Source organism: Eschrichtius robustus, chromosome X (assembly GCF_028021215.1).
Source record: "Eschrichtius robustus isolate mEscRob2 chromosome X, mEscRob2.pri, whole genome shotgun sequence".
Classification (NCBI taxonomy): domain Eukaryota; kingdom Metazoa; phylum Chordata; class Mammalia; order Artiodactyla; family Eschrichtiidae; genus Eschrichtius; species Eschrichtius robustus.
This window is the reverse complement of record NC_090845.1, coordinates 121927020-121951067: the sequence shown is the minus strand read 5'-3', so window position 1 is coordinate 121951067 and position 24048 is coordinate 121927020. Positions and strand designations below refer to the sequence as shown.

At 40.0% G+C, this 24048-nt stretch overlaps 1 protein-coding gene across 6 annotated transcripts in view; it reads left to right on the top strand.

Annotated features, from left to right (window-relative positions):
* Positions 1 to 24048, top strand: part of ATP11C (ATPase phospholipid transporting 11C) — a 164941-nt gene that overhangs the window by 126755 nt on the left and 14138 nt on the right. For all 6 annotated transcript variants that reach the window (XM_068532843.1, XM_068532844.1, XM_068532842.1 and 3 more), the window contains 4 exons: positions 3733 to 3792; positions 16214 to 16341; positions 20571 to 20706; positions 23211 to 23276. In XM_068532843.1, the coding sequence (XP_068388944.1) occupies positions 3733 to 3792; positions 16214 to 16341; positions 20571 to 20706; positions 23211 to 23276 (390 nt within the window). The remainder of the gene's footprint in view (positions 1 to 3732; positions 3793 to 16213; positions 16342 to 20570; positions 20707 to 23210; positions 23277 to 24048) is intronic.

Below are 24048 nucleotides of genomic sequence, written 5' to 3'. Positions count from 1 at the left end.
CTTGCATTTAAGGATCATGATCTCCTTAGTCTTCTTTAACCTAGGATAGTTCCTGTCTTTTTTGTCCTAATGATCTTAACATGTTTGAAGAGTGCTGGCCAGTTAGTTTGTAGAATGTCCCTCAATTTGGGTTTGTCTAATGTTTGCCTATTATTAGACTCAGGTTTTGCATTTGGGCACAATTACCACAGAAGCGCTATTGCAACCTGCTGAATGCATCATATCCGGAGGCACATGTTGTCAATGTGTCTCATGATAATGTCAACTTTGATAAGCTGGTTCAGATGGTGTTCTGAGGGTCTCAAGACCCCTCAGTTTTGCTCTGTGTAGTTTCATCTGAAAAGAGCATTCTCCTGCTAAACTAGATATTTTATTCTATGTTGAAATTCATTACTATCATTGTTCATTCTGTTACTCAGATTGTCACAGATTTGGCGCCTGTTTCCTTTCACCATGTCCCCATCATTTTTAAATTTTTATTTTATTGTGATAACACTTAACATGAGCTCTATGCACTTAACAGATTATTAAGTATGTGATACAGTATTGTTAAGTACAACAGATCTCTAGTACTTACTCGTCTTGCATAACTAAAACTGTATACCCATTGAGTAGCAACTCGTCGTTCCTCCCTCCCCACCCCTTCCCCCTCCCCCGGCCCTAACCTTTTTTGAAGCCTTGTTTATTTTCTGGTACCACATGATGTTCTAGGCTCCTCTTGTATTTTTCCTGTCCCAGTCCTGGATTCAGACTTTTCCTCAAGGATCACTTATTCCTTTCCATTATTCGCAAATGGTATTTAGAAATCAAGATCTGGGCGCTAATTGTGCTCATCGCTACTGAGCTGAAGTTGTTGGGCTGAAATTAAAGGTATCTGTATAAACTCAATACTTGAACTCAGTTTATACAGATAACTTTGATTAAATCCGGCAGCACAAGGTTCATTGGAACCTTTCCCTTTTCCATTTAGTAACTCCTTTCTTCAGTGGTGAGAAACCTGGTTCTCATCCTCATTGTGTTTATTTATTTGCTAACTCCTCAAGTACACTTAAAGTAATTCCAGAATTGCTACTCATACTCCTGTGAGAAACAAATCTGACTAACTTGAGAAATATATTTGTGAGCACTTGTTTTTGTCTTTAGTCTTAGAGAATGTAGTCAAAACACTGTTTCCAAAATTACTTTTTTTTTTCCTTTTCCACCATTTCAGTGTGGTTATGTTATTTATATAGTTAAGGTTTGTGGGGCCTTTGGACTCAGTAACTTAACAGCCCCACGTGGGGATGGATGGTTATTCTCTCTTACCTCCCCTTCGTAGGAGAGCCTGTGAAGATTTGCCATACAGATCTGCCTAGCAATCTGATCCTATTCCAGAAGCTTGGTTTCCCTCTTTAAGATTTTGGCCTGCAATTCAAGCAACTGCCACCAGATGGAAGGGATGCTCTGTTAAGAAAAACAAAACAAGCATTAAAATGGCTAATGTTTACTAGTGGTCAGTAATTTACATATCCTGGTTCCCAATTTAGGGGATTATTTATGTAGATGCCCTCTGTCTTCATTAGGATCTCTATGCCCATTATCGTCTTAGTTACTGACTTAGCAGTATTCCTTTTTTAGTGCTGCCTTTTGTCCCAAGATGATTTCTAATACCTTTGACCCTCTTCGGCTGCCTTCCTCTTATCTTGCCATTGCATCTTCAAGTTGTTGCCCGCCCCTGGCGTACTGCAGTGACAGGTCTTCCTGCTTTCTATTTCTCCATTCGCTCCTCCTTGCATAATTCAGCCAGGTTAATGTTTAGAAAATACCACTTTTCAACTTGTCCTCCAGAAACTTCACTCTCCATTGTCTTAAGAGTTAGTCTGGCTTTTAAGGCACCCCACAGTCTGACCCTGCCCTACCTTACATGTTTAAAATACATATGGCCTTACCTTGGTTCCTGCTATCACCATATCCTATTCATCTGTAACACCTAGTTCAAAGTCTAACTTCTTTATTCATTCAATCAACAAATATGTTTGAATGTGTTACCATGTGCCAAGCATTGTTTCAGGCGCTTGAGAATTCATGATGGAATAAGACAGGCAAAGTCCCTGTTTTCATGGAACTGTTATTCTAATGGGAGAGTCAGACCTCCCCTTCCCACAAAGCACCCCCTTAATCCACACCAAGCACTGCCTCTTCCAACCTCAGAACACTTCTTTTATATACATAAAGTATGACTCTAGAAAGGCTACCGACAGTATTTTGCATTCTGCCAGAACTGATACATACGAATGAGTGTTGCCCTTCCAGGTGATAACCTTGGGAACTCCGACACTCTGGTGCTGTAGGACTTATTCAAAATACATGTAGCAGTTTTCTGTAGAAATGTCCTCCAGAGCCTTCAGTATATATTTACCTAAATATCCTCAGCTGCGGCAGTTGTTCATACTTTGGAATCCATTGGATTTTTAAAACGGCCTCAAGTCTCCCAGCCTGGTAAATTAGCTAAGTGAGAATGTGTGAGAGAAGGAAAGAGACTGGTTTTTTGACATGGCTCAAAAATGGGCTATTGGGGACTTCCCTGGTGGTGCAGTGGTTAAGAATCTGCCTACCAATGCAGGGGACACGGGTTCAAGCCCTGGCACGGGAAGATCCCACATGCCGTGGAGCAACTAAGCCCGTGCGCCACAACTACTGAGCCTGCGCTCCAGAGCCCACAAGCCACAACTACTGAGCCCACGTGCCACAACTACTGAAACCTGCACGCCCTAGAGCCTGTGCTCCACAACAAGAGAAGCCACTGCAATGAGAAGCCCGTGCACCGCAACAAAGAGTAGCCCCCACTCGCCGTGACTAGAGAAAGCCCGTGCGCAGCAATGAAGACCCAACACAGCCAAAAATAAATAAATATATTTATTAAAAAAAAAAAAAAGTAGAGCTACTGAAGGTGCTGCCCTAAGAGAAATCCAGAGACACCATGAACAAGTGACAGCAGCACTGAAATACAGTCACAGCCTATATTGAAGGACAGCACTCATTTGAAAATGTTAGTTCTGGTGGTTTTGCCTGAAGACGTTAATTTTAGTATTTATCATCTTACCTAGTGGCTTTTACTGCCTTATGAATTCTCAGCTTGTATTTTTTGAATATGTTTGTTTTTAGTGTTCTCCCAGTTAAATGATAAATCCCTTAGAAGTAAGAAGTTTTGTTTTTTGTATCACCCACAGCGTCATCTTTACATATAGTAGGTGATCAATAATAATAGTTAATTGTTTGATGAGGCAGTAACAAAGGCAGTAAAGCATTAGTTGATACTTGTTCGTGTCAATGTACACTATAATAATTTCCTGACTACTTATTGGCATTAATTGACTTTTAAATATAGACTTACAGCTTTATGTCAGTCTACTTTGTGATGATTTTGCAAACCCACTTGGCATTTAAGATGCAGTACCATTAGGTGTTCATATTATATGAGCTCACTTCTTCCCTAGAAGAATAGCAAGAGTGTCTCATAAAGTAAGTGAGGTCCTCTTCTGCCTTGGTAGGGCAAAAGTTGGTATTAATATGAATGTAATCATTTGTTTTGAATTGTTTCCTTACAACTCTGGAGTAGAAGTTTATTGCATTGTGACATTAGAAGGACTTAGGACTGCCTGTAGACTATCTGGAGTAGAGTTTCCTGTTTTACTTTAGAAAGTTGATCAAGTGAAAAGCAATAACCCTTTTCTTCATTTTTTTTTTTTCCAGAACCTTTGTTTCATTTTGCCACAATTTTTGTACCAGTTCTTCTGTGGATTCTCACAACAGGTTTGTTTCCCTAGGTATTTCTTGTAATGTAGTTTTTTGGTTTGTTTTTTGTTGTTGTTGTTGTTTGTTTAAATTTATTTTATTGAAGTATAGTTGATTTACAAGGTTGTGTTAGTTTCTGGTGTAGAGCAAGGTGATTCAGCAATACATACATATAATAGTTTCCACAGAAATGTTAGGTTTTTTTTTAAATTTAATTTATTTATTTTTTATACATCAGGTTCTTATTAGTTATCTATTTTATACATATTACTGCATATATGTCAAACCCACTCTCCCAATTCATCCCACCACCACCACCACCCCCCGCAACTTTCCCCCCTTGGTGTCCATACGTTAGTTCTCTACATCTGTGTCTCTATTTCTGCCTTGCAAAGCAGTCCATCCATACCATTTCTCTAGATTCCACATACATGCATTAATATATGATATTTGTTTTTCTCTTTCTGACTTACTCCACTCTGTATGACAGTCTCTAGGTCCATCCACGTCTCTACAAATGACTCATTTCGTTCCTTGTTATGGCTGAGTAATATTCCATTGTATATACGTACCACATCTTCTTTATCCATTTGTCTCTTGATAGGCATTTAGGTTGCTTCCATGACCCGGTTGTTGTAAATAGTGCTGCAATGAACATTGGGGTGCATGTGTCTTTTTGAATTATGGTTTTCTCTGGGTATATGCCCAGTACTGGGATTGCTGGGTCGTACGGTAATTCTATTTTTAGTTTTTTAAGAAACCTCCATACTGTTCTCCATAGTGGCTGTATCAATGTACATTCCCACCAACAGTGCAAGAGGGTTCCCTTTTCTCCACACCCTCTCTAGCATGTGTTGTTTGTAGGTTTTCTGATGATGCCCATTCTAACCAGTATGAGGTGGTACCTGATTATAGTTTTGATTTGCATTTCTCTAATAATTAGTGATGTTGAGCAACTTTTCAAGTGCTTCGTGGCCATCTGTATGTCTTCTTTGGAGAAATGTCTATTTAGGTCTTCTGCCCATTTTTTGGTTGGGTTGTTTGTTTCTTTAATATTGAGCTGCATGAGCTGTTTATGTATTTTGGAGATTAATCCTTTGTCAGTTGATTCGTTTGGAAATATTTTCTCCCATTCTGAGGGTTGTCTTTCTGTCTTGTTTGTAGTTTCCTTTGCTGTGCAAAAGGTTTTAAGTTTCATTAGGTCCCATTTGTTTATTTTTGTTTTTATTTCCATTACTCTAGGAGGTGGATCAAAAAAGATCTTGCTGTGATTTATGTCAAAGAGTGTTCTTCCTATGTTTTCCTCTAAGAGTTTTACAATGTCCGGTCTTACATTTAGATCTCTAATCCATTTTGAGTTTATTTTTGTGTATGGTGTTAGGGAGTGTTCTAGTTTCATTCTTTTACATGTAACTGCCCAGTTTTCCCAGCACCACTTATTGAAGGGACTGTCTTTTCTCCATTGTATATCCTTGCCTCCTTTGTCATAGACTAGTTGACCATAGGTGCGTGGGTTTATCTCTGGGCTTTCTATCCTGTTCCATTGATCTATATTTCTATTTTTGTGCCAGTGCCATATTGTCTGAATTACTGTAGCTTTTTTTTTTTTTATAAATTTAAAAATTTTTATTTTTTATTTTATTTTTGGCTGTGTTGGGTCTTCGTTGCTGCGCATGGGCTTTCTCTAGTTGTGCTGAGCGGGGGCTACTCTTCGTTGCAGTGCGCAGGCTTCTCATTGCAGTGGCTTCTCTTATTGTGGAGCACGGGCTCTAGGCGCATGGGCTTCAGTAGTTGTGGCACGTGGGCTCTAGAGCGCAGACTCAGTAGTTGAGGTGCACGGGCTTAGTTGCTCTGTGGCATGGGGGATCTTCCCGGACCAGGGCTCGAACCCGTGTCCCCTGCATTGGCAGGCAGATTCGTAACCACTGCACCACCAGGGAAGGCCCCGATTACTGTAGCTTTGTAGTATAGTCTGAAGTCAGGGAGTCTGATTCCTCCAGCTCCATTTTTTTCCGTCAAGACTGCTTTGGCTGTTCAGGGTCTTTTGTGTCTCCATACAAATTTTAAGATTTTTTCTTGCAGTTCTGTAGAAAATGCCACTGGTAATTTGATAGGGATTGCATTGGATCTGTAGATTGCTTTGAGTAGTATAGTCATTTTCACAATGTTGATCCTTCCAATCCAAGAACATGATATGTCTCTCCATCTGTTTGTGTCATCTTTGATTTCTTTCATCAGTGTCTTATAGTTTTCTGAGTACAGGTCTTTTACCTCCTTAGGTAGGTTTCCTCCTCGGTATTTTATTCTTTTTGTTGCAATGGTGAATGGGATTGTTTCCTTAATTTCTCTTTGTGATCTTTCATTCTTAGTGTATAGGAATGCAAGAGATTTCTGTGCATCAATTTTGTATCCTGCAACTTTATGAAGTTCATTGATTGAGCTCTAGTAGTTTTCTGGTGGCATCTTTAGGATTCCCTATGTATAGTATCATGTCATCTGCAAACAGTGACAGTTTTACTTCTTTTCCAATTTGGATTCCTTTTATTTCTTTTTCTTCTCTGATTGCCGTGGCTAGGACTTCCAAAACTGTGTTGAATAATAGTGGCAAGAGTGGACATCCTTGTCTTGTTCCTGATCTTAGAGGAAATGCTTTCAGTTTTTCACCATTGAGAATGATGTTTGCTGTGGGTTCGTTGTATATGGCCTTTATTATGTTGAGGTAGGTTCCCTCTGTGCCCACTTTCTGGAGAGTTTTTATCAGAAATGGGTGTTGAATTTTGTCAAAAGCTTTTTCTGCATCTGTTGAGATGATCATATGGTTTTTATTCTTCAATTTGTTAATATGGTGTATCACATTGATTGATTTGCATATATTGAAGAATCCTTGCATCCCTGGGATAAATCCCACTTGATCATGGTGTATGATCCTTTTAATGTGTTGTTGGATTCTGTTTGCTAGTATTTTGTTGAGGATTTCTGCATCTATATTCATCAGTGATATTGGTCTGTAATTTTCTTGTTTTGTAGTATCTTTGTCTGGTTTTGGTATCAGGGTGATGGTGACCTCATAGAATGAGTTTGGGAGTGTTCCCTCCTCTTTAATTTTTTGGAAGAGTTTGAGAAGGATGGGTGTTAGCTCTTCTCTAAATATTTGATAGAATTCACCTGTGAAGCCATCTGGTCCTGGACTTTTGTTTGTTGGAAGATTTTTAATCACAGTTTCAATTTCATTACTTGTGATTGGTCTGCTCATATTTTCTATTTCTTACTGCTTCAGTCTTGGAAGGTTATGCCTTTCTAAGAATTTGTCCATTTCTTCCAGGTTGTCCATTTTATTGGCATAGAGTTGCTTGTAGTAGTCTCTCATGATGCTTTGTATTTCTGTGGTGTCCATTGTAACTTCTCCTTTTTCATTTCTAATTTTATTGATTTGAGTCCTCTCCCTCTTTTTCTTGATGAGTCTGGCTAAAGGTTTACCAATTTTGTTTATCTTCTCAAAGAACCAGCTTTCAGTTTTATTGCTCTTTGCTATTGTTTTCTTTGTTTCTATTTCATTTATTTCTGCTCTGATCTTCATGATTTCTTTCCTTCTGCTAACTTTGGGTTTTGTTTGGTCTTCTTTCTCTAGTTCCTTTAGGTGTAAGGTTAGCTTGTTTATTTGAGATTTTTCTTGTTTCTTGAGGTAGGATTCTACTGCTATAAACTTCCCTCTTAGAACTGCTTTTGCTGCATCCCATAGGTTTTGGATCGTCGTGTTTTCGTTGTCATTTGTCTCTAGGTATTTTTTGATTTCCTCTTTGATTTCTCCGGTGCTCTCTTGGTTATTTATTAATGTATTGTTTAGCCTCCATGTGTTTGTGTTTTTTTACGTTTTTTTCCCTGTAATTGATTTCTAATCTCATAGCGTTGTGGTCAGAAAAGATGCTTGATATGATTTCAGTTTTCTTAAATTTACCGAAACTTGATTTGTGACCCAAGATGTGATCTGTCCTGGAGAATGTTCCGTGTGCCCTTGAAAAGAAAGTGTAATCTGCTGTTTTTGGCTGGAATGTCCTATAAATATCAAATCTATCAGGTCTATTGTGTCATTTAAAGGTTGTGTTTCCTTATTAATTTTCTGTCTGGATGATCTGTCCATTGGTGTAAGTGAGGTGTTAAAGTCCCCCACTATTATTGTGTTACTGTCAACTTCCTCTTTAATAGCTGTTAGCAGTCGCCTTTTGTATTGAGGTGCTCCTGCGTTGGGTACATATATATTTATAATTGTTATATCTTCTTCTTGGATTCATCCCTTGATCATTATGTAGTGTCCTTCCTTGCCTCTTGTAACAGTCTTTATTTTAAAGTCTATTTTAGGGACTTCCCTGGTGGCACAGAGGTTAAGAATCCGCCTGCCAATGCAGGGGACACGGGTTCAAGCCCTGGTCCGGGAAGATCCCACATGCCGCGGAGCAGCTAAGCCCGTGCGCTACAACTACTGAGCCTGTGCTCTAGAGCCCGCGAGCTACAACTACTGAGCACACTCGCCTAGAGCCCGTGCTCTGCAACAAGAGAAGCCACTGCAATGAGAAGCCCGCACACAGCAACAAAGAGTAGCCCCTGCTGTCTGCAACTAAAGAAAGCCTGCGCGCAACAACGAAGACCCAACACAGCCAAGAATAAAAAATAAATAAATTTTAATTTTAAAAAAGTTAATAAAAAATAAAGTATTTTTTCTGATATGAGTATTGCTACTCCAGCTTTCTTTTGATTTCCATTTTCTTGGAATACCTTTTTCCATCCCCTCACTTTCAGTCTGTATGTGTCCCTAGGTCTGAACTGGGTCTCTTGTAGACAGCATACATATGGGTCTTGTTTTTGTATCCATTCAGCGAGCCTGTGTCTTTTGGTTGGAGCATTTAATCCATTCACATTTAAGGTAATTATCAATATGTATGTTCCTATTACCATTTTCTTAATTGTTACGAGTTTGTTTTTGTAGGTCCTTTTCTTCTCTTGTGTTTCCCACTTAGAGAAGTTCCTTTAGCATTTGTTGTAGAGCTGGTTTGGTGGTGCTGAATTCTCCTAGCTTTTGCTTGTCTGTAAAGCTTTTGATTTCTCCATCGAATCTGAATGAGATCCTTGCCGGCTAGAGTAATCTTGGCTGTAGGTTCTTCCCTTTCATCACTTTAAGTATATCGTACCACTCCCATCTGGCTTGTAGAGTTTCTGCTGAGAAATCAGCTGTTAACGTTATGGGAGTTCCCTTGTATGTTATTTGTCGTTTTTCCCTTGTTGCTTTCAATAATTTTTCTTTGTCTTTAATCTTTGTCAGTTTGGTTACTGTGTGTCTCAGTGTGTTTCTCCTTGGGTTTATCCTGCCTGGGACTCTGCACTTCCTGGAGTTGGGTGGCGATTTCCTTTCCCATGTTAGGGAAGTTTTCAACTATAATCTCTTCAGATATTTTCTTGGGTCCTTTCTCTCTCTCTTCTCCTTCTGGTACCCCTATAATGCGAATGTTGTTACATTTAATGTTGTCCCAGAGGTCTCTTAGGCTGTCTTCATGTCTTTTCATTCTTTTTTCTTTATTCTGTTCTGCAGCATTGAATTCCACCATTCTGTCTTCCAGGTCACTTATCCGTTCTTCTGCCTCAGTTATTCTGCTGTTGATGCCTTCTAGTGTATTTTTCATTTCAATTATTGTATTGTTCATCTCTGTTTCTTTGTTCTTTAATTCTTCTAGGTCTTTGTTAAAGGTTTCTTGCATCTTCTCGATCTTTGCCTCCATTCTTTTTCCGAGGTCCTGGATCATCTTCACTATCAGTATTCTGAATTGTTTTTCTGGAAGGTTGCCTATCTGCACTTCATTTAGTTGTTTTTCTGGGTTTTTATCTTGTTCCTTCATCTGGTACATAGTCCTCTGCCTTTTCATTTTGTCTGTCTTTCTGTGAATGTGGTTTTCATTCCACAGGCTGCAGAAATGTAGTTCTTCTAGCTTCTGCTGTCTGCCCTCTGGTGGTTGAGGCTATCTAAGGGGCTTGTGCAAGCTTCCTGATGGGAGGGACTGGTGGTGGGTAGAGCTGGGTGTTGCTCTGGTGGGCAGAGCTCAGTAAAACTTTAATCTGCTTGTCTGCTGATGGGTGGGGCTGGGTTCCCTCCCTGTTTGGTTGTTTAGCCTGGGGCGACCCAGCACTGGAGCCTACCAGGCTCTTTGCTCTTTGGTGGGGCTAATGGCGGACTCTGGGAGGGCTCACAACAAGGAGTGCTTCCCAGAACTTCTGCTGCCAGTGCCCCATGGTGAGCCACAGCCACCCCCCACCTCTGCAGGAGACCCTCCAACACTAGCAGGTAGGTCTGGTTCAGTCTCCTATGGGATCACTGCTCCTTCCCCTGGGTCCTGATGCGCACACTACTTTGTGTGTGCCCTCTAAGAGTGGAGTGTCTGTTTCCCCCAGTCCTGTCAAAGTCCTGCAATCAAATCCCGCTAGCCTTCAAAGTCTGATTCTCTAGGAATTCCTCCTCCCATTGCCAGACCCCCAGGTGGGAAGCCTGACGTGGGGCTCAGAACCTTCACTCCAGTGGTTGGACTTCTTTGGTATAATTGTTCTCCAGTTTGTGAGTCACCCACCCAGCGGTTATGGGATTTGATTTTATTGTGATTGCACCCCTCCTGCCGTCTCATTGCGCTTCTCCTTCGTTTTTGGATGTGGGGTATCTTTTTTTGGTGAGTTCCAGTGTCTTCCTGTTGATGATTGTTCAGCAGTTAGTTGTGATTCCTGTGCTCTTGCAAGAGAGAGTGAGCGCACGTCCTTCCACTTCGCCATCTTGAATCAATCTCTGTAATGTAGTTTATATTTGCTATTAATAAATTACCTTTTATGTATTGGATTGTAGAGATTAGAGAGGTATGCCCAACGTAAAAGGATTTTTTTTTCTTAGTTCAGCAGCTGATTTTCTTGGCCTGGTTTTTGACAATAGCAAAATTTTATATCTTTGCTTTAGTAATGGTCTTATTGTTATTTTCTTTTTGAAGGTTATTTGGTATGTCCTGTTGGAATTGAGATCCTTTAAAAAGTATTTTTTATTTTTGTCAGTGTATACAATGTTTTCCAATAATCCTAAAATGTTATAGTTTATTATTTCATCAAATAAAATCTCATACCTTTGCATTTTCTCAGGTTGATTCTCTAGAAAAACATTGATGTTTAAGCTAGCAAAGAAGCTGTGATTCCTGGATAAAGCCTTGGATTAGTTAAGCAATTCTACACTTTTAGCCCTCTGTAATTTTCTGAACATTTTTCACATATAGAATATGCTATATGTTAACTTGATACATAAGTGGGGGATGGGCAGGCATGTTTGTAGGTTTGTTTTAACAGCTAAACTGTATTTTACATTGCTTCTAGTGGAAGTATAGCTACGTAAAGGAGCTATAATGCTCATTGACTCCGAAATTTTGTAGTTAATCTATGAGCAATTCAGTGATTTTTACCAAGCTGAGCTGCTGGTAACATCATCACAGCTATTAGAGACTGAGTTTCTTAATTTCAAGGCATGTTCCATTCCTCATGATAGGAAGTGATTTTTTCCTAATTTCTTGGCAGTATTTTTAAGAGAATGTATTCTTCTCAATGGCAAGCGACTCTATTTGTTTGTTTGTTTGTTTGTTTGGCTGCACCGGGTCTTAGTTGTGGCATGCAGGATCTTTAGTTGTGGCATGTGAACTCTTAGTTGCGGCATGTGGGATCTAGTTCCCTGACCAGGGATCAAACCCGGGCCCCCTGCATTGGGAGCGTGGAGTCTTAGCCACTGGACCACCAGGGAAGTCCCTGCTTTCTTTCTCTTGAACTTGCCTCTTTGCCGTTTGGTATGCTGTCTCTTACATCAGTGCCATGTAATCAGCCCCATGATGCCAGTTAAGCCGATCACTTTATGAATTAATCATCTACCGGCTGTAGAAAGTACCATCAGCCTTCTTGTATTCCAAGCTAACAGTATTGGTAACAGAGAGTTTTATAAACTCTGATGAATCTACTTTTCTTGAACTTTCAGATTACTGTTGATCAAAATGTTTGTAATTCCTCACTTCCTTGGATGATGAATGCAAGTTTAAAGGGACATTTTCAAATTTTGTAGCAAAGTGATAAAGGGAAGTTGGCTTTTTAAACAATGTTTACCAAGCACAAGTTGTATGAAGAAAGAAAGGACTTATTCCCTATAAAACCCTGGGCTGTTGGGGGTCTGGGGGTCTGCTTAGGTTCCCATAGGACTTGATGTTTGCCTTCGTCAGTTGCTCAACTGGTACATTCATTCATTTAGCAAATACTTCTTGAGTGCCTACTGTGTGCCAGGCTAAGTGCTTGGGATATAACAGTGATCAAAACTCTTTACCGCATGGAGCTTGTGGGTACAGTGAGTGACAGGGGGAGAGACAGACAGCAATCAGACAAACATATTATGTTGGGTACTGATATATGCTCTGAAGGAGAAAAAAAAGCATAATAAATGGATAGAATGTGACTGGGGAAGAGAGCTGCTGTTTTAGACAAACTGACCTGGAAAGTTCTCTCTGATGAGGTGACATTTGGGCAGAGATCTAGAGGAGATGAGGGAAGGAGCTAGGCAGACATCTTAGAAAAAGTGTACCACGTAAAAGGAAGGTCTCTCTGAGGTAGTGATGTATCGTACATATCTTTAGTTTTCGCTTTGGCCTTGTGCTAAATGTAGAGACCTTTATTGCAAATATTTGTGGAATACATACAGGTAGTCAGCCTTTTTCATTTCAGGTCTACTTCAGGTGTCCTCTGCAACCCTGGTACTTGGAGAGTGAGCTATGGAGAATGTAGAAATGAGACCAGGATGCAGATTATTTAAGCAAAAAGCAACTCTTTGTTTAGCAAAGCCTAGGTTAGCACTGGACTTTCTTCTGCATGAAAAGATACCCTTTATAACAGGTATAACAAGAAACAGTATTATCAACTAAACCTGTTTTGTTTTGTTTTTATAAATTTATTTATTTTATTTATTTTATTTTTGTCTGCATTGCGTCTTCATTGCTGCGTGCGGGCTTTCTCTAGTTGCTGCAAGCGGGGGCTACTCTTTATTGCGGTGCGTGGGCTTCTCATTGCGGTGGCTTCTCTTGTTGTGGAGCACAGGCTCTAGGCATGCGGGCTTCAGTAGTTGTGGCTTGCAGGCTCAGTAGTTGTGGCTCGCGGGCTCTAGAGCACAGGCTCAGTAGTTGTGGCGCACAGGCTTAGTTGCTCCGCGACACGTGGGATCTTCCCGGACCAGGGCTTGAACCTGTGTCCCCTGCATTGGCAGACGGATTCTTAACCACTGGGCCACCAGGGAAGTCCAATTTGTGTCACATTTAAATGCATTTTATTAATCAAAAAACATTTTATATATGTGAAAGATACATGTGAATATGGGATATTATTTATTCAGGTCACAGATGATGGTTGCATGACAACATCTAGCACTGTATAGAAAATACTGAACTCAATAAGTATTAGCATCAAAACAAGGTTCATTATAAAAACCTTAATATTTTTTTCAATAAAGGAATATTTACAATATCAGATCAGTCCTTTACAAATATGTTTTCGCTTCCAGTCTCTAGTCATTCATTCATCCATCCAATATTTATTGAACGCTTTCTGCATGCCAAGTTCTGTTCTAGGAGTTCCAGATTGTCAAAGCCAGTAAAACACTTGTAGTTGATCACATTAGGTTCATTACTCAATGCAACAAGAAAGAGTGTACACCATGAGGAACAGTGAGGCCTCTTAGGAAGCAAGTGTTAAAAACGTCTTGTAAGATTTGGGCTTGAGTTAGGTGATTTGTGGAAGGGTTTAAGGAGTAGGGCCTTGCTGGGTGCTGTTAGCAGATGGGGGTAATTTTATGACTAAGCATGTTAGTAAATCTTATCCAGGAAGCCAACATGTCATTGGTCAAGAGGCAGTAGTCACCCAAATCAGCCAGAACATAGATGTTGGTCATTATTGTGATTTGGACAATATTTATATTCTGTCTGTGTTCAAATGTGATTACGGAGTGTTTTTGTCTCGATACATTGAGGTCACACAGAGGCCTTGTTTGATGTTGCTGTTCTGTGAAATTGTTCATGTTCTACAGAGTGCCGGTGCCTAGCTGTGAGTGCCGGGCCAGCTCTTGAATGTCAGGGGCTGCTTTGCTTTTTCTCAAGCTACAGCTATCAATAAATAAATAAAAATCCCTGCCCACATAGAGCTTAAATTCTAGCGTGAAGAGAGAGTAAACATAATAAATTTATCATGTAAGTTAAAAGGTGATTAGTAATATGGGGGGGCACAGGATTGGGGGGAATGTGTTCAAGAGAGAGGAAGTGGCAAGGTAAATCAAGATTGGTCTCCCTGAGAAGGTAACAGACAGGTAAGAAGCTGGATCGAGGAGTAAGACTTTATATCCCCACCATTGTAGGAGCTTCTTTACTTTCAGAGATAAAGGAATCCACTGGAGAGTTTGAACAAAACAATGATTTGATTTGACTTATTTTCCAGTAGAGCTACTTGGGCCATTGTGTTGAGAATAGACTGCAGGTCAAGGGGAGAAGAAGCCGGGAGACCAATTAAAGGCTTGCAGAGTGGTCACAGTGGAGGGGCTAAGAAGTGGTGTGGTTCTGAATGTATTTGAAAGTGGAGCTAGTAAACGCTGCTTAATAGATTGGATGTGGCTTGTGAAAAAGAGGAGTCAAGGATGAATCCAAGATTTCGGTTCTGGTTGATCAAAAAGATTTTGTTGCCCTTTCCTGAGACGAGGAAGACTTCAGGAGGAGCAGGTTTGAGGTGAGGGCAGGTCAGGAATTCAGTCTTGGACGTAAGTTTGAAATATGCTAGACACCCAAGAGGAGATATCAAGTGGGCAGTTGGATATATGGGACAGGTTTAGGCTAGATATGGGAATTTTCAGTGAATGGGTTATATTAAAACCACAGGACTAAATGAGATCACCTAGAGAGCGAGCATAAGTAAAGTTCCAAACACCGAGTGCTGGGACATCCAACACAGAGGGCTCAGGGAGAAGAGGAGCCTGAGAAGGAATGGCTAGTGAGGTAGGAAAAGAATCACTCACTTCAAAAGATTTCTTGAGCACCTAAGGGGTACCAGGCACCAAGGTAGATACTGGGGTTGCAAACATTGTGGGGCCACTCACTGAGGTAGGGGACATGGGAGGAAGCAGATTTAAAGGGAAAGTTAATGAGTTTGGTTTTAGACATTTTGAATTGCAAGTTGTCCTGTGGGACAACCAGCAGGAAGTTGGAAATTTTGGTCTGGAGCCTAGGGAATTCAGGACCAGAAAGAGTCATGACCATGTGAATATATTTAGCTTTTATTTTTGTGAATATTTATTTAATCCTTAGTAAATGGCCACATTCAATATCATAAATATACTCTGGAGAAGGTGATAGTGATATTTAAAACCATGTAAGGGGCTTCCCTGGTGGCGCAGTGGTTGAGAGTCTGCCTGCTGGTGCAGGGGACACGGGTTCGAGCCCTGGGCTGGGGGGATCCCACATGCCGTGGAGCAACTGGGCCCGTGAGCCACAACTACTGAGCCTGCGTGTCTGGAGCCTGTGCTCCGCAACAAGAGAGGCCACGATAGTGAGAGGCCCGCGCACCGCGATGAAGAGTGGCCCCCGCTTGCCGCAACTGGAGGGAGCCCTCGCACAGAAACGAAGACCCAACACAGCCAAAAATAAATTAATTTAAAAAAAAAAAAAAACCATGTAAAATATTAACCCAAAAAACTGTGACACAGACTGGCCACTGCTTATATTTAGTTTCCCTAAGGGGTTCCTGTCTTACACTTAATGGGTCTTCATTCGCTGAAAATCTTTTGAAAGTTCTTAGTTAATATCCATTAGAAATAGAGCTTATCAGCCACATAGCACAGGGAGATCAGCTCGGTGCTTTGCAAACACCTAGAGGGGTGGGATAGGGAGGGTGGGAGGGAGCCGCAAGAGGGAGGAGATATGGGGATGTATGTATATGTATAGCTGATTCACTTTGTTATAAAGCAGAAACTAACACACCATTGTAAAGCAATTATACTCCAATAAAGATGTTTAAAAAAAAAGAGTTTCTCCTTTATACATATTTATATATAAATTTACTTGGACTAATTAATAAAAAGATAAGCATATATATTAAAAAAAAAGAAATAGAGCTTATAGCTTGTAAACATTCTGAATAAGATCGTATTTTAAAAGGGAGGGTATTTTAATATGCATTACAGTATGTTAGTTTCTTTTCTATAGTGGTCAGTTAGAGTGACCTTATTTACAAAACCTCCTTTGCTGTCACAAAAGGTGTGAAAGGAAACTGTCTTGTTTTAGCTTGTGATTTTTTCTAAACACTTAAATATCCTCTTGCAGATGATTGTTACATTACCTTTCTCTTCTGTGGTTTGTCATTACAGCCACTGTATGATGCCGCTTACCTTACAATGTACAATATCTGCTTCACATCCTTGCCCATCCTGGCCTACAGTCTACTGGAACAGCACATCAACATTGACACTCTGACCTCAGATCCCCGATTATATATGTAAGTTGAACATATGTAAGTTAAACGCCGCCCCCCCCAAGACTTTCAAAATTGTGGATTTCATTTTATCTACAGGTAGGAAGGACACAGAACTGCCCTCCTGGTTTGATTACATGGTTCTGTTCTGAACTTTTAGCTACTTAAACCAAACCATCCAGCTGGAAAATGATGTGTTTCCTAGGTATTGGTATATGTCCTGTAGTTGAATGGGTATGAATTATTTAGTTCAAAATCAGTAATTCCTAAAACTTTGCCTACATTGTCATAGACTTCTAGAGTCTTAGATGGAGACACAATAGTTTAACTACCCGCCACCCCCCACCTCCCCCAAGAAGGGCCACACAAAGATCTCTCGTAGTTTAGAATATTGATCCCTCCCTGTAATGTATTGAACTGATGATGTTACCTTAGGCTTTCTCTTGTAAACTGCCCCTGAAATATAGCCTCCGGAGTGCTTTGTTAGCCGCATTCTAAAATGGCATTGTTGAAGAAAACAATTAAGTCATCAAGCCATTATATTCATTTTGTGTTAGTTGGAAATAGATGCTTTTCTCTATGGGTGGGGGACTTGGCACTAGCCCCAGTTGCTTAACCTTTGATTAAATTGGAGTTTTATAAGTGAAGCTTACAGCTGAAGATAAAGATATTAATTTACAGCAGGTTGTAAGCATTGCTAAATAGTGGGTAGCAAGTGCAATAGAGAGACTTGGGTGTGATTCATTGGTGCAAAGTGAAGGTGCACAAATTTAAGGGATGTCTTTAACCAGTATGACTCATGAAACTCACATCTAGGAATTGTTAGACTTAACCAGGTTTATAAAATTAGTTGTCATTTTAAAGGTATTTATTATAAAAAATTTAAAACATGCAAAGAGTGTAGCAAAAATACTATTTATATAGTGAACTTCCCTGTCCTTACCACTCAGCTTCAACAATTATCAATTCAGGGCCAATCCTGCTTCATTAATAACCTTGTCTTCTCTATCAAGGACTTATTTTGAAGTAAATATCAAACTATATAAAATAGTTACTTCAGCACGTATCTTTTACATGTACTGTTATAACAGTACACTATCATACCTGAAAATTTAACAAGTCCATGATATCAAATATCCAGTCAATGCTCAAATTTTTCCAGTTGACTCAATTTCTTTTTATAGCATGCTTGTTTGAAACAGTATATAAGGCCCATATACTGCAGTTGGTTAATATGCTTCTTGAGACTCTCTTAATCTTTAGGTTAACTTGGCAATTTATTTGTTAACGAAACCAGATGATTTATCTTGTAGCATTTCCCCCAATCTAGAGTTTGCTGATTGCCTCCTCATGGCGTTAACATGTTCTGCTTTTCCCTGTATTTCTTGCAAAGGGTATTGTTAGATCTAAAGGGGAATCGTAGAAATCTTGGTAGAAATCTTCCAGAGCATCAGCTCTCACACCCTCTTTTTTTTTAAAAAATGAGGACCCAGGGCCCAGAAATGACTTGCCTAAGGACACAGCGTATAACAAGAGGCCAGAGCAAAGATCAGATTTCTATCCTCCTGATGACCGGCCCTGTGCTCTTTTCCACAGGCTGATGGTTTTCAAAGACTGAGTAGCAGTGTTCTGTTTTCAGACAACAACTAAAGTGAAGACCAGTAGTGCAGTTACTCTGGTTGAAGAGGGGTTTGGGTGGCAGTGAGCAGAATGCCTCCCGTTCCGTCCCACCAAGAGCTCTAGCTAATCGCCTGCACTCTGATCCCAGCTCTGCCACTGACTCTGTGGCCTTGCTCAGGTTACTTGACTGAGATGGGCCTCAGTTTCCTCTTCAGTAACAATAGATCTAATCACAGTGTTTTGGGGGAGGATTAAATGAGTGACTACATGTAAAAACTTACAGTGGTGCCTGGCACATAGTAAGTTTCCAATAGATGGTAGCTATTAATCTTATTATTCTAACACCCTTCTCCACATCACTTCAGGGCTATGCTGAGCACTTTCATACCTTAAGAATGTTGAAAACTTGAAGCAAGCTGTTGAGTACAAATTATTAAGGGTTTCCATGAAGTTTTAGTTACCGCATGCAGGTGTAGCTCATGAATTTTTAAGCAATTTTGCATAGAGGGCATACTTGCCACATACGATGGAGAAATGAAAGCCATGGCATACCTATCACCCAGCCCAAAATGCAGCTTCCTGCCTGCCGCTCTGATGAGACAGTGCTCTCAGCCTGTCACTGTATTGGAGATTGCTCTGTTACTCTGAGCATTCCTTTGTAAACGTGAAGCTCTAGTCTTCATATGTGTCTCTCTCTGCATTTGTACCATTTAATGTTATTTGTGACCTTGTGTAGCATATTATAGATATCACCTTCGGGGACTTAGTGACACAGGCGTTTACCAAAAGTTTTGATGTGAAATGTGACATAATTGGATCTTTTCATATTTTTTGAGAGAAATTTGAAAAGTAAACTGTAGTTCTTTTCTAGAGGGTAGAGGCATAGTCTGTTTCTTCTACAACTTTAAAAGGCAAAAGAAAGGTCCTGGCACACCTACTGCCTCCCATTGTATGGAGGTGCTCAGGCCTGTGCTGCTGGTCAACTGCTCCTCCCCCCCATCTTCATTCCCTCGTGTTGCCCCTCATGTTGGCTATCATATTCTGAGTTAGCAACAGGTTCGTCATTCACCTGAGCGCAGCTAGAAAACCTCAACTATAACCCAACACACCATGACTCCCCTTCCTTTCTTCCCACGGCATGTAATGCAAATCCAGTGACTGGCTGGAAAGACAGGAACCACCTCCTGCCTCAGCCCAAGTCAGTGACTCTCAAAAGCCTCATTGGCTGGCAGTTGCTGGGCCCTCCTTGCAAGGATCTTTAAGGGAGGTGCCTTCCCTGTGGCTCCCAGTTGCCTTGGGAACATGACTTACTGGCTGTGGGGAGAGCTTGTTTCTGGGAAGCAGCTACCTCTTTCCCCCTGCAATTTTTCCAAGGCAAACAGCAGCATATTGCTTTATGCATCCCCCTAACATTGCTGATTTCTGTGTGCACCTGGAAATCCTAGTAGGTAAAAGTTGCATAATTGCTATTTTTTCAGGAAACCCTGCAGCACTCCATACCAACTGAACGAGGATCAGTTGTATTTACATCACAAAGGTCTTTCTTATTCATTACAGCCCAGTGACATTCTTGGTAGTATTGGCAACAGGTGTGCTATTTGAGTGATTACATATCTTTTGATAAATGTTAAGAGGAATTTGAAATAGAAGCTAAAAGAATTCCATGCACAGACCCATCTTCTTTTTGCCCCATTAGAGTTGTTAGCCTTCTTCAACATTCTGACTTGTACCCAGAAGACTGAGCTATTTTTGACAGATGTTAAACTTTTGATCTGGCCACCTACCATTTATCAAAGCATGGCTGTACAGCTTCAAACATGTTATTTGACTCAATTTTAAAAATATAAAGGGTACCCCAAGACCTAAGAAAGGTTAAATTCCCAGGAAGAAATCTTGATTAAACGAAATATTTTAACAATCATAGTTGCAAAGCCATGGTAGCTTGGTTGAGAGCATGTGATTTAAAGTCAAATCAGTCTAGGATTGTATACTAGCTCTGTCCCTTACTAACTGAGTGAACTCTGGCATACTGCTGTACTAGTGGTTCCCAAACTTTACTGCACATTAGAATTACCTGGGGAGTTTTAAAATTATCCTGGTTGCCCAGGTTACACCTCATGCCAGTTAAATCAGAATGAGGGTGGGAGCCAGGCATCAATGTTTTTAAAGATCCCCTGGTGATTCTAATGTGCATCAAAGTTTGGAAACCATTATGATACACCTTTGTGAGGCTCATTATTTGTAAATGGTAGTGATAAGAATACCTATCTCATGTGGTTTTTGTGTATACAAAAATGGACAATATAAAACTCTTAACCCACTTTTATAAGCGTATAATAACTACTCAGTAAATGAGAGCTAATTATTATTGATGATATTATTGTCAGTGGCCAGAATTTTAACTTAGAAGCACGTTGACAGTTTACTGCAACACCTCAGACAGGAGGTGATTGCATAGAGACAAACCTGCAGCTCGGTCTGGGCTTTTATCAAAAGCTTACCAGTCCCTCAGGGATAGCTCCCTTCATTCTAACAGGGTCAAACCCCATGCGCACCTTTGGCGTTTCACTGTATCTTTAAATAAACAGCCTACAGAGATTCATTAACTTGTGTTTTTTCCCATTTCTCAATAGGAAAATTTCTGGAAATGCCATGCTACAGTTGGGCCCCTTCTTATATTGGACATTTCTGGCTGCATTTGAAGGAACAGTGTTCTTCTTTGGGACTTATTTTCTTTTTCAGACTTCATCCTTAGAAGAAAATGCAAAGGTAAAAAAAAAAAACGTCATTACATCTTTTGGTATTATAAGCATGGCTTAAGTTTTTTTCCATAGGCACTGGATCTATCATACACACAGTCTAGCTGTAATCATTTTGCAAATTATTTTTCTAAAGGTATGGTATTTAGTTCTCACAGTGTCCTTAGAACAATAGAAGTGTTGAAGTGAGAAATCACTTCCTGCATGCACGGCTAACTAGATAGCTTATGTGCAAACCTCTGGAAGCTTAACTTGCCTGTAATTTTACTAGATGAACAGAGTTCTTTGGATTTCAGACTTTTTGGACCCGTACACTTTGATGTGAGCAAGGCTTTTTCTGTTTGTTTGTTTGTTTGTTTGTTTGTTTGTTTGTTTGTTTTTGGCTGTGTTGGGTCTTCGTTTCTGTGCGAGGGCTTTCTCTAGTTGCGGCAAGCGGGGGCCACTCTTCATCGCGGTGCACGGGCCTCTCACTATCGCGGCCTCCCTTGTTGCGGGGCACAGGCTCCAGACGCGCAGGCTCAGTAGTTGTGGCGCACGGGCTTAGTTGCTCCACGGCATGTGGGATCTTCCCAGACCAGGGCTCGAACCCGTGTCCCCTGCATTGGCAGGCAGACTCAACCACTGCGCCACCAGGGAAGCCCCGGTTTTTCCTGTTTTAAAAGCAAAGTCTGTCCCCACTCAGTTCTTACTCATAGTAGCCTTCCGTGCTTAGAGTGGAAGGGGGTAGCTGCCGTATGTTTGCAGTATTTGCCCAATAATTAGGGAATTCCCTTCTCTTCCTCCTTCCTTTCCACATGGGAGCATAGTGTTTTCCAGAAAGGCTACACAGATCCTGCCAGTGTCTTCCCAGCCAGCGACTACATAGGTCAGCACCTGCATTGGGGTGATTTTGCCCTTGCTGTGCTCTAGGAGAGAATTGCCAATGGGGTGAGGTCTTCCGGCAGCCACACAGTGGAAAATCAAACCCACCACCTTGCATGCTGCTTTCACTATGTTCTTTGCTATTTCTGGGCTTCCTCTTTTATGGTCATTCATTGGTTATAATCATATGAAGCAAAGCAAAGGTTCAAAAAGACTTTACTGAGTACACTGACTATGTCTAGAACCGAGGCAGTCAACATCTGTTACAGAAGTGATAGGCTCAGTGAATTTGAATGATACTTTGAAATTAGGTACTACAGTTAGAACCTCTCTAATTTGGACTAACAGAAATCAGTTTAGTATGAATCCATTAAAATTATTAATCACTGAGTAAATGTTGAGGAAATACAGATCTAGTACTTTAGAGTAGGCACATGTAGCGTTTGCCAGGGAGACGGCCCTACTAGATCTCTCTGTGTATCCTCGGGCCAGTCCCTTCAGTTTTCCAAGTCACCTTTGCCCAACAGTAAGAAGAAGAAATTCGATTTTATGATTTCTCAGGTCCCTTCAGCTTTATGACTGATTCTGTAACTCCAACTTTTTATTTTGTATTTATTTGCCACATAAATTGTATAGAGCTGACTGTACCCTCCTGCAATTCTATTGACATGGTTCATTTGCTCAGCAAACTCTACTGGTGGTGCATGGGGAGCCTCAGCCCACCCTGTGTCCAAGTCATCACTCATTTTGAGTTCATGAAGTCCAAATGAATTAGATTTTATTGTATATGTTTGCTAAAATTACAATAAGTATAAGGACTACTATCAGCAATTAAACATAACACCATGTACGATTTGATCAAATCCTTTTTTTGCTATTAACCTTAATTTTTTGTTTTTATTTTTTTAAAACCTTTTACATTTCATTTTCTGTTTTAATGTTATGCATTCAGATCTTGACAGCGTTTGGTAAGCATGTGTGCCATTCATTGCCATCGTTTGGGTTTATATACATGGTATCTGCTTTTCTTTGATGTGCACATGCTGACAGCTCTAATATTTACAGCCACAAAATTGACTCTATTTTATTTGTTTTTTTATTGAGATATAATTGACATATAACATTATATTAGTTTCAGGTATATAACATAAGGATTCGATATTTCTATGTACTGAATGGTCACCACAGTAAGTCTAGTTACCCTCTGTCATCATATACTCTATTTTTAAAATGTGAGTTCATTTGTCTGCAAATTAGTCTTTATGTATACATAGAGATCTTTAGATCTATATTATAGGAAAAGCCTATATCAAACTCTCTAGATACAGGAGCCATCCAAATGAGTTGTTTTTATGAACGTTACTGTTAGTGGAATAGGGTTTTTCCTGCCTGTATCACACCAGTGTGTTCCCTGTTTTATGCTTCATGGAATCACGAAATAAACCCTACCAACCACGCATGTGGTGTACCTCTCCAAGAAAATTTAGGCTCACAGTAAAAGCCAGCATTTTGGCCTGATCTTTTGAGCAGATATTTCCCTGAACAATTTATACAAAAATCTTTGGCAGTTACACTCAAGATTAAACTTGGCTGTTTATTATTTTAAGCAAGCTTGTGTATTCATGGTACATGTAATTGTTGAATGTTTTTCAGGTATATGGAAACTGGACTTTTGGAACCATTGTTTTTACAGTCTTAGTATTCACTGTAACTCTGAAGGTTAGATTTTTATTTATTCAAATATATTTAACACCATTTTTGTAATACTTTCTGGTCTTATATCTTTTTTGTCTTCTAATCTTTATTTTTACTGCGAGTTGTTATTCAAGTCTGAATGCTTACTAAAGTTATGTGTGATAGTAGAGATTTGGACATTTATATACTATTTGTGATCCATTTTTTCCAGTATATTGCCTATCCTCTTTTTTTTTAATACACCATACTTATGTTGGAAATCTGTTCCTTCTTTCCTGCTATTTTTGAGATGTTAAGTGGTATATAAATGGGCTATGTGTATGTGTGTGTTTCCATGTTAAGTACTTGAATATTTTTTAAAGTTATATATCTGTTTAAGAATGCCAGTCCTTAAAGGAATTTGGGTACTTAAGAGTTGAATATAGGTGTCCATGAGCAAGATATGTGTGCGAAAGAGCTTGGTAGTGATGACGTTTTGTATAATGTATTCATCACTGAAATTTACCCATATTTGTGATGAAATGCGTAAGAATATACAGCAGATAACATACAACAAAGGCAGTTTTGGCAAAATCATTGGCATTAACATGCAGCCATGTAATGCTGTGTGCTGGATACTACCCTTGAGGTTCTTGAGTTGGGACTCCCTTATAGTTGAAGGTATAATCAAAATTATTTTGATCATTCCAGTAATAAACACGTCACATGGGGTTCAAGAATGAGTACCTTTAAATGAATTCCAGTATGCCCAGTGGCCAGAATTAGAATTCAGAAGTATAATTGACAAAGGACCTCT